Source organism: Pseudopipra pipra, chromosome 5, assembly GCF_036250125.1.
Source record: "Pseudopipra pipra isolate bDixPip1 chromosome 5, bDixPip1.hap1, whole genome shotgun sequence".
Lineage (NCBI taxonomy): Eukaryota > Metazoa > Chordata > Aves > Passeriformes > Pipridae > Pseudopipra > Pseudopipra pipra.
In genome coordinates, this window is record NC_087553.1 from 68,329,824 (window position 1) to 68,341,309 (window position 11,486).

Consider the following 11,486-nt stretch of genomic DNA (forward strand, 5'->3'; position numbering starts at 1 on the left):
AAATTTTGGGAACAGCACAGGAATTAAGAGGTTGCAGTCTTAAAACAACTTCTACTGCTATAGCTAATTTTGACAGGCTAAGATTTTTTTTTTTTAAGAATGACAACAACAAGAGAAAAACTAGATTTCATTTATTTTATCAAAAACTATAGGAAGATAGCAATACTAGAGATCACACAGTATGAAAAGAAAATGTTCCTGAGCTTACAAACTGCATATTCTAATGTACACAGTTCCTAAAACATACATTAGAAATAACCAAAAGATTGACTTAATTTGGAGATTAAATAAATAGACAATAGCTTTTCTTACAGGTGATCTTGCAGCTTTAGTTTTGCTACCAAAAAATAAAAATAATCCCAACAAAAAAGAACAGCTGGAGAACAAGCCACCAGTCCCCAAGAAGTGCATACACACAACTGAACTGGTGACCATGACAATGCCAACAAAGCAAAGCAAAGGCAGAAGCTGGGCTGGTTTAGGTTCCCTAAGAAATTGAAAATAGCTTTTTCTCCTTTTCCCATTTGGCAATTTTCAGCCAAACTCATAGAAATAGCAAAAAGAGTTTTAAAAGTGACACAGTGTCCCTTTAAGCTAATTCACTTACGGCAATCCAAATGCACTGTGCATATGTAAATATAAAATACTGTTCAACGCTCTAAACTGGAAACTGGATACATGGATTTACTTCAAATAAATACAAAATGCTGTTGCCTCCCAGAACATAAATTAACGGATCTTTATTTATGGCAGAAGATAACACACATATCCTTCGAGAACAGCAGCTTTATTCCAGCACTGGTGATAACATTCACTGCCTCGGGACAAGGCAGATGCTGAGCTCAGGTACAACTGCCACAACTGTTATCTTTTAAACTTGCAATATTTAAATCAAACTGGGCATGAACATCAACAGACAGAAACAGGAGCCCGCCCTGTGCCCCGGGCGTGGGCGAGGCCACAGTAAGGAATCCATTTCTTGCCGCAGCCGCTCTCTCCATCCTGCAGTGACAGGGCGGGCTGCCGACTGCAGCGGATTAAGGAGCTGGAGACTGCAGATTCCATCCACATGGAATGCACCGCTGGCTCGGGCTACATGCAAGAGTAAGCACTAATGACTCCAAACGATGCAAGATCATCTGGAGTTTGCTAACATGAAAGCTCCACATTCCACTTTAAATAAAAAAATATTCATGACTAGATTCAGCATTTATCCAAGTGCGTGAATACAGGTGAGCTTGGTCACATCAAATACTTTCAAATCTAAGCACACTTTCTCCTATTCATTAAGCAATATGTAGTCTCTATTTCAACGTGTATCTCTGTATTGGAGATTACAAAACTCACACAGCATTTCCAGTGGCCCAAGCTCTTCACCCCATCTGTGATACTGATTTGGGCTAGTAGCATATAAAATGTCATTTTCTACCAAAGGGCCAGATCTTCACTGCAAATGCAACTGTGCTTGTTAATGAGCAACCTGTATTATCCTTTGAAGTGCTAGTAATTAACATGGAATTTAAGGCATTTGCTAACATTAAGTAAACAATTACATGCTGGGCACCTTATAAAGGTAATTAGCTGACCTATGATACATAGCTAGCATCCAGTTATGGAGCATCCATTTATGGAGCAACATTGTTCTGCCTGACCCTGTCAAATTTTACATGACTTGTAAGCAATATGCAAGTTTTACGAGATTTTTATCCATGAGAATAAAGCACTTGGATCATCCCTGGAGCACGGACCTTGGCTGTAACTCCACTCCTAACCCCCTTCAACTGTTGTTCTGAAGCCAAGCAAAACTTAGCATATGTTACGAACAGATCGAGACAACTTTAAAATGATCAGGAAAAAAAAAAAAGGACTCAAGCAGCTGAAGAACAGCAGGTTTCTCAGCCTTTACATTCAAGAACATCTTACAAATGTCTACTGGAAATGGGTATACTCACCCCTAGTCTAACTTCACTGAAGTTAACATTTTTGCAACCAGAAAATACAGGCCTATATCTTAGAAGTCTGTCACTAGATAAAAAAGTCACAGTATGTAAAAACTTAATGGAAACCAGTTGTGAATATACATCAATTTCCAGGGTACTTTTGCACCTAACAGATAACTTGAGCATATCTCCACAATGCATCAACCTTGTTAGACAACGGGCTGCTCTCCCTATCTTTTGCTATCTATTTTCAAACTGTAGTCAGCAATTTGTTTCAGCCATGACTGCCAAATTTCTGCAATGAAAACAAACAGCAAATGTTACTACCAACAATCCCGTATTTACAAATCCCCTGTAGAAACGCACTCCTCCTATAGCATCCTAACTAAAAATCAGAACATAACTGAAAAAACTTCTAGATAACAGAACATCATCTAAAAAGGTTCCAAGCTTTACATCTGGGATCTGCTAACACCAATTACTTCACTCGCATGGAGTTCCATGGACATTTTACAATTCGCATTCCTATGAACATTCATTTGCACACTGGCTGTCTTTAATCCCTCTCTCTGGTGCCATAAAGGTTATTGCTGAGTTCTTGAAGCTTTTCTTTATACAACAAAAAAGCAAAAGAACTGTCAGCTATGATTTAGGATTCAAATTGAATGCCTCCTGACTTCTCAAGGTATAGAAAACATGTAATATCACTTCATCCCCCTGCAATCAGCTCCTGAAGGGCTATGGCTGTGAGCTCACATTTGAATGTCAGAGGCAAGTTGAATATGAGTCAGCAGTGCCCTGGCAGCCAGAAGGGCCAACCATGTCTTGGGGGGCATCAGGCACAGCATCGCCAGCCGGGTGAGGGAGGGGATTGTCCCGCTCTGCTCTGGGGCACCCTCACCTTGAATTTTGTGTGCAGTTTCGGGCACCGCAATGTAAGAAAGATATTAAGCCATTAGAGAGTGTCCAAAGGAGGGCAACAAAGATGGTGAAGGGCCTGGAGAGGAAGCCGTATGAGGAGCAGCTGAGGGCACTTGGTCGTTCAGCCTGGAGAAGAGAAGACTGAGGGGAGACCTCATTGCAGTCACAACTTCCCTGGGAGGGGAAGAGGGGCAGGCACTGATCTCTTCACTCTTGAGACCAGTGACAGGACTCAAGGAAATGGCATGAGGCTGAGTCAGGGGAGGTTTTGGTTGGATATGAGGAAAGTTTTTCACTGAGAGGGTGCTTGGGCACTGGAACAGGCTTCCCATGGAAGTGGTCACAACACCAAACCTGACAGAGCTCAAGACAACGCTTTCAGGTGCATGGTGTGACTCTTGGGGTGTCCTGCACAGAGCCAGAAGTTGGACTTGATGATCCTGATGAGTCCCTTCCAACTCAACATATTCTAGGATTCTGTTAATATTCAAATCAAGGTACATTTTAGAGTTTTCTTGGTATACATTTTACTGCTTCCTACACAACAGTTCTAGAAAAATCTATTTTTAATCCCTGTTATCAGTTTTGTACTTGTCTGAAACACTACAATCTCTTTCTTTGGCTAATGCCATTTCAATTACAAACACAATGCCTTGTTTTCACAATCCTTATTTACATTAGATGTAAGAATACTTGAATATATGCATGAAAGAAGAGTCTTCTTAAAACACATTTAAAAGACAACAAAGTATTTGTGACTTTGGATACCCGAACTCAGTTGAGATAACCTCTGCAACACACGGCTCCACATTTACAGACAGTTCTGATCCTCTTTTTGGATGGGCTAAGACCATCAGCAGAGTCTGAAGTCAGATCTATTGAACCTGCAGCACAGATAAACACAAGTAAGAAAGTTTTAAAAGACAGACCTAGACCATGCCTGGTATTCAAACATCTTCTAAAGGCCTTCTGACACCTCAGATAAAAGGGTGCAAAGCTATACTCAAACTCTACTAACACCCTTGTTACCACTATTGTACAACATCCAGCATACACATCAGAATCCAAAACTCAACAAACTCAAGCCTTGTTCCCTCACATCTGCATCCACACAGATCAGCTGAGAGTGCAGCCAGCCTTTACTGTCAGTGTTACAGACACCACACAGAGGAGGAGGAGTTTTAAGGATTCCAGATCAATTTGGCAGTGTCCTGGGTTAAGCCCAGCTGGCAATGAAACACCATGCAGCCACTCACTCACTCACTCCCACCCCCACCCCAGTGGAACAGGGAGGAGAATCGAGAGTAGAACTTGTAGGTTGAGATAAAGACCTTTTAATAATGGAAACAAAATATAATAACAGCAATACTAGAAATTATAATAAAAAGAGAAATACAAATGCAAGTGATGCACAACACAATTGCTCACCTCATCCAGACCCAACCCCAGAACCCCGATCAGCCCCTTCTGGGCAACTCTCCAGTTTCTATACGGGGCATGACATTCCATGGCATGGAATATCCCTTTGGCCAGTTCAGGTCACCTGTCTGCGCTTCCTCCCATCTTTTTTATAATTTTTTTTTGTGTACCTCCTCACTGTCAGAGCATGAGACACAAAAAAGTCCTTGACTTAGGATAACCATGACTTAGCAGCAAACAAAACATCAGTGTCTTATCTCATACACAGTCCAAAACACAGCACTTTACCAGCTACTGAGAAGAAATTAACTCTATCCCAGCTGAAACCAGGACAGTCACATCATCTGTTCCACAGGACCTACATCTGCAACTGAGGCCTTCAGACACCAGACACCAGAATCCAGAGACAAACCTGTGGTGCCCTACACTGCTGAGCTGTTACAACTGCCTTAGTAACTATCACTAGCAGATTACTTAGAAAGTAGTTTATCTGAAGTGCTTATCTGAATAAAGGGAAGCTTTATTTAATAGTAGCCTGACCATTCCTTTGAGCATTCCTTGGACAAACCTTCAAAATCATTTGCCTCATCAGACAATCCAACCACAGTCCCTGCTGTGAGCTAGGAGTGCTGAGGCAGGCAATGCATTAGAGATGAAGGGAAAAGCTTCTGGGTGTGATCTTCTTTGCACAACACATCACAAGCAATGACTGTTCTGAAATCCAGAGATGTGTTAGGGAGGGCAGTGCCTGAGCTGAAATGCTGTGATGTTTGAAATGCTATCATCAGTCAGGCTGCAATAAAACCCACCAGCACTTGCCCTCCCACAATAACCCTGTTAAAATGTGCAGACCTTTCATCTGGTAGTCAAAGGTCAGCTCTTCTCCAGCCTTGATGGTTCGGGTAGAAAACAGTGCTATTCGAGGAAGACGCAAGTCGAGGTTGTCAATAAACACATTGAAGACTTGAAGATTTGGATCACACTGCAAGCAAAAGTGAATGCAGCTTCTGTTAAGAAAAATTAACACTAAATTTTGCTGAAGTATTTAAGCAAACCAAGGTCACAGGAAAGATTTAGGAGGGAAAATGGTATTTCTCCCCTCTAGATAACTAAGAAAGCACAGGAATTTTCATTTGTGCCCCTACCAATGAAATGCAGCACAACACCACATCCTGCCCTGCTACAAAATAACATCAATTCCTGTCGTCTTTGACTCCTTGGTAATTTTATTAAGGGCATGTCACACGTTAGGTGTTTCAGTTATTTGGAGAAAACACATCAAATCAACTCCATTTGGTTGTCTAGAATCAGCTGATTCAGTGACAAACCCAGTCCTACCAAATATCTACTTCAGGCAGCATCTCACTCCTAAAGTTTTGTAGGCAGTCTCAGTCCAAGTAAGGCCAAGTATTCCATTCTATTTATTATGTCATCTGACTGACTGGCATGAAACTACTCCAGAAAAACTGCAAATATGGTAAGAAAATGTTTACGATAGGAGAAGATATTTCTGGCACAATTAGGACAATTCTCCAAATTCTTAGTATACAAAACAAGGTCTTACGCTGTGATTCACAAAGTGGGACACATTTCCATATCGAGCTGCATCTACTGTAAATTCATCTGAGTCATAATCCAAATCAAACAAGTATGTATTTCCCTGGTTGTCATAGAGCTGGCCTCGCCTCTCTGCTTCCTCACTTGTAATCACCTGAAAAAAAAAAAAAAAAAGAGAAAAAAAGAAACCTGCATCATATTATTAACTATTACTAAATTAAAACAGAAATCAGAATCAAGTTAGGAAAAAAGCTTTACTTAGTCAAAAATACCACATTCAGTTTTTGATGTTGAAATAGCATTCCATCTCAAATGAATGAAGGATACATACATACAGCTAAACTAATTAGTGACTGAGGCTTCTCTGGATGCAATTTGTCTACAGCTGATACACAGCACTACTTCGTGTCAGGGAAAAAGCCATCTGAGCATCTTCTACTAAGAGGTGTGATGACAATACTATCAATTGTTTCTACCTAAATTTTCTATATACACACGTTTTTCATTAGACCCAGAAAGCCTCTTTTACTTAAAATCAAGTTTCAGCTCTCTCCCTTTGCACAGATAAAGATCAACAGGCATCAGTCTTTAAAACTCAGGCCAGGTGTTCCTTTCCTCCCTCCCCAGAAGCATTTCTTCCTGCTATTTTTGACTGCAATGGAAGATCTTAGTCATAACAACTCAGACAGGCCCATCACTTCACAAAGCTCAATCTATGCAATTAGGTGAGCTTGTCACTTTCAACAGAAGAAACAGCTCAAACTACTTCATCTGTAGCCCATTACCTTAAATGCATTCTGTTTATTATGATTTCAGCAAAGAAATCATAATCTGGCAGCGAGACATACAAAATGTGATGGAATTGAATTATAAATCCCTCTAAAATCTTTCTGACAGATGAGATTGGAGAACTCCTTCGGCAGCTGGAAGTAGATTCAGGTGAAAGGGTAAATACACTTTTTCCTTTAAGCAACAAAGTTACATAACCACCCTTCTGCATTAACCCCTCCACGGAGATATTTGGAAGAACGTCTGGTAGGAACACGAGAAGTTAGAAGATTTGGGGCATGGAGGAAATACAAATGAGACCATAAACCTTTCCTCTTAAATATTTCCTTCTGGGAGGACAGAAGGAAATATTTTGAGTCATCACAGTAGCAAGGCAGATTTGCGGTAGAAATGTAACACACTGGATCACAGAGGCTGCCAGAAGCTGCTGGTGCAAAGAGCCCTGAAGCAGAGCAGAGGCTGAGCCACAGAAACACAGGGCAATACAAGATCTCAAGAGTAACTCAAGGTCTGTATTTTATAATATAATATAACTTTATAATATAAAAGTTCTCTTTGAACTTTCAATAAACAGATAATGTCCATACTACAAGAGTTATTCTTGCTTTAATCAAAAGTAATAAATATGCTTGGAAATACTACCTTAAAAGTTCAGACAAAACAGAGAAGGAACTGACAGACTGTGCAGGGAGTTTCGTAACAACTGTGCCTCAGGAACATCAAAAACTACAATAAAGATGATCAGGAAAGAATGAAAATTATGACTGCCATAAAAGAAATGGAGGATTTGCCTTTAGAAATACTATTAGGACACGTATCTAAAATAGTTCTTCAGTAGTATATGGGATAACTATTCTCTTTACAGTCGACCTTTTACAACTGCTCTGGAATAAAGGAATGTTCTGGACAATATAATTTTGCTGGCAACCTGAATGTCTATTTCTCTTTCTACTTAAAAGCAGACTGATCTATTATATAATAAAACCACAGAATATCCTGAGTTGGGAAGGTACCACCAGGATCACAGAAGTCCAACTCCTGGCCCTTTGCAGATCACCTCAAGAATCCCACCATGTGCCTGAGACCATTGTCCAAACACTCCTTGAACTCTGTCAGGCCTGGTGCTGTGATCATTTCTCTGTTCCAGTGCCCAACCACCCTCTGGGTGAAGAAGTCAAGAAGTGTTAAAACTGAGAGAAAGCTCAAAGACTTTATCTAATATTTCCTTTATTGTATGTAATTCATCTAAGGAGATACATACCTCTCCAACATACTCCATCACAAAACTGTTGGTTTTAATTTTCTGGAGGGTTTTTACTCCCCAGCCACGGCCATTGTTGGTTCTGAAGATGCAAAGGGAATACGGTGTACCTTTCTGCACTATCCTATTAGGGCAGTCAGGCCCACACCTACAATAGGAATTGCACTCATAGATGGGCAAGCCAGGCTGGATTTTTAACTTCTTACGTTTATTGTAAGCCAAAATAAACCCAGCCTCCTTTGGACAGCATTTCTCAGCAGGGCAGTCAGCACATTCACAGCCAGTCGTTATTCCATTGAGCACATTTATCCCCGGAGCAGGTTTATACTCATTAATGTAGTAGAAGTCTAAGGGAGGCCCTTCAAGATCCACAGTGTTTTCTACCAGGATCATTGCTTTGTGATTCTTTTTCCTGTTGAGTTCTTCTTTCCATCTCTGCAGGGCTATTCTTTGCTTGGCCTTCTTTACAACATAATCTGCAATGGCAGGTTTCAAAGCTTTAATGTGGTTTCTCACTTTCAGTGCTTTGCCTTCTCTCACCCGAGACAAGTATTCATTCTTGTCACTAAGAAAGTTCTGAAGAAGCAATGGGCAGTTCAGATGCTTCTCAGGTTCCCAAGTATTTGAAGATTCTGGCCATCCTTTCCATTTCACAAGATAGTATTCTTTGCCCTTGAAACACAGAAATAGATATAGATTTAGCTACAGTTCCTTTTACTGCAATCCAGCATCACAGGGTACACAGACAAACAAAAGAGATCTGGAGTTAAGGATCAAGCATACAGTGCAGAGAGCCTTGATGTCCCCATAACAATTACAACTGGGGAGAAAGAGAAAAATCAGGTTTTCTGTTTGCAAATAAAGGACAATTTTGCATACTTTACATATCATCTCTAGGGACAAAGAAATCAAAAGGTGGGATGAATTCTGATCCCTAACAGCATACCTGGAGGAGGAGGCTAATTTGTCAAGGCAGGTGGCACGTTATGCTAACTTGCTGTATGACTCATATGCACAAACAGAATGTAGTTGTAACACATACAGAAAAAAAAAAATCCAAAATTTAGCAGAAAAGTCTAAACCCCATTGTTTGTTATATCAACCATCCTCCTAAAGCAGTAATCAGTTTGATACATGTAATACTGTAGTTACAATGAAGCAGCATACATTTTGTACTGATTTTAAAAAGGCCAAATAACTGTAACAAGGCCAAATCCTGAGACTGAATTTCAAAGGAATCCAGTTACAGCACATGGCCCTAACTCTTCATCAGACTAAAAGAGTCAAAAGAGAAATACAGATGGTTGTCTGCAAATAAAGGAGAGGCATCATAATTCATACCAAGCTACCACCTAAAGCATCAGCATCTTATTTAAATTCTAGATACATGAAGATGAAACATTTCATATTCTAACATTTCTGTAATTTCAGGAAAAGATCTTCCTTCCACATACTGAAAGCAGCAGTTTACACCGCTTTCAGTTTACAGCTCAAAGTTTAAAAGATATTTAATTTGATGACAGCAAAAGCTTTGTCCTCACTGCCTGTTGCTTTATATTATGAACAAAACTACCTTTAGCTCACTTCCAAATTTCAGCTGAAAGAGTGATCAAATTGGTCTGTGTTTCTCTTACCTCTTCTACCTTGTAGTCACACAAATATTCCACCTCATAACTCTTTAGACTCCTGTTGGTGATTCCAATGGATTTACATCTGAGATTTTCCTTCCTACATAATTCTTGGAGGGTCTCAAGTGAAGCTAGACATGGCACATACCAGGCTACAATAAGAAAATTGGTAAAGAATCCTATTTAATGTCTCGGCTAAATTGAAATCATTATTGCCCTATCCCAGAGTCCCCACATTACCATTTGTGACAGCAGTTCACGAGTCTCTTGTACAGCAGTAAAGTCTCAGACTCAACCGTTCTCTAACGGGTCAAGTGAAACACACCAATGATTCCCTCCCTGCACCTTTATTCTGCACAGTACGTTCATTTATAAAGAACAACAAATATTTTGGAGGACAGAGACTTCCACGGGCAAAAGCTGCACTAAGCGCCGAGCAATTTTCCTGCAATTACAGCATCCCATAACTGAACCAAGGCAAGAAGGAAACCTCCATTCTTTAACAGACCGCCAAAATTCTGTAGCCAAGCGCAACGGAGCACTCGCGATGCAACCATGGAGACTGGAAGAGGAAGCGGAGACCCACGGCGCTCTTCCAGAAGGATCGCGGGTGCCCTGTCAGCCGGGCGGGTTTCAGGGGACGAAACACCCCGCGGGGCGGCTCGGCGGGAGCGCCCGGGAAGCACCGGGATGCCGGGGTGGGATGGAGCGCAGCGCGGGAGCCGCGGGGCCGTGCCCGGGGCTCCGCCGGTCCCAGCGCCGGGAGCTCGGGAAGGCGGGAGGAGGCGGCGGTGCTTTTTCCGCGGCCGCGCCGGGACCCAGCGTCTCTCCCACCTCCCGCTCTCCTCCCACAGCGCCCCTGGGACAGCGGGTGGGATCCTCAGGGAGGCAGGCAGACCCCCGGGGCAGCGGGCAGGACCCCCAGCCCTTCCCTCCGCGCCCCGCCGCGGGGCTGCGGGCGGGGGCGGTGCGGACGATCCTGACGGAGCCGGAGAGCGGCAGCGGCTCGCAGCGCCCAGAGCGGCCGGGAGCCTCCCCTCGCGCCCTCGCTCGGTCCTCGCCGCCCCCCCATCGCCCGGCGCGGGGCGGGCAGCGCCCCGGGCGGCCCCGACCCCGGCGCGCTCCCCCCTCACCTCCTCGCCAGCCCTCCATCTTGGGGGGGGCCGCGCTCGGGCCGCGTCGGCTCCGCCCCCCGCCGGAAGGGGGCGGGGCACAGAGCGCGGCCCTGGCGCGCGCGGGCCCCGCCCCTCCCCTCGCGCCTCAGCCGTGAGGAGCCCCCGGCGGGACCCGGCCGGGAACGCGGTGAGACAGCGGGCACAATGGAGCGAGGCGGATTTGAAGCTCCCCCGGGCCCATCAGCGGCAAAGCTGAAAGGAGGAACCGCGGAGAAGCGGTTCGTGCACTTATAGGAAAAAAAAAGTTACACCATGATCGCAGCGCCCTCCTCAAATGCGGTGTTTCCTCTTCATGTGGCTTTCGCAGAATCCATCGGTTTGGAAAACACCTTTGAGGTCATCGGCTCTAACCTGTGGTCCAACACCATCGTGTCAACCAGACCAGGGCACTCAGTGCCACGTCCAGTCTTTCCTTAAACACCTCCAGGGACGGTGACTGCAGCACCTCCCTGGGCATCCCATTCCAATGTCTAATCACCCTTTCTGTGAAGAAATTCTTCCTAATGTCCGACCTAAACCTGTCCTGCCACAGCTTAAGACTGTGTCCTCTCATCCTGTCACTGGTTTTCTAGGAGAAGATCCTGAACCTGTAGAGAAGGTTTCAAGTTTGCTCCAAACCCCACAAACCTGCACCCAACCAAGCAGCACCTCGGTGTCTCTTCATGAGTATTTATAAGGCTGTGGAGCTACACTGCCCCTACATTCCCAGACTCTGGCTTTTCCAAGATCCCTTTTAAAAGTTTTCACAGAGGAAACAGTGAACTGCAGGCCTGTCAGTCTTACTTCAGCAGTAAAA

General features: G+C 43.5%; 1 protein-coding gene across 2 annotated transcripts; it reads right to left on the reverse strand.

Annotated features, from left to right (window-relative positions):
• Positions 1-115: 115 nt before the first annotated feature.
• Positions 116-10,737, reverse strand: SUV39H2 (SUV39H2 histone lysine methyltransferase). Of its 2 annotated transcripts, XM_064656462.1 has the most exons (7): positions 10,649-10,737; positions 9,522-9,667; positions 7,888-8,559; positions 5,845-5,991; positions 5,133-5,262; positions 3,630-3,745; positions 116-1,092 (listed from the first exon to the last, which is right to left on the reverse strand). In XM_064656462.1, the coding sequence occupies exons 1-6, from the start codon at positions 10,665-10,667 to the stop codon at positions 3,636-3,638; spliced, it is 1,224 nt and encodes a 407-aa protein (XP_064512532.1). In that variant the 5' UTR covers positions 10,668-10,737; the 3' UTR covers positions 116-1,092; positions 3,630-3,635. The 2 variants fall into 2 exon arrangements, with proteins under 2 accessions (XP_064512532.1, XP_064512531.1); XM_064656461.1 differs by having other exon boundaries at positions 116-3,745.
• Positions 10,738-11,486: the final 749 nt, after the last annotated feature.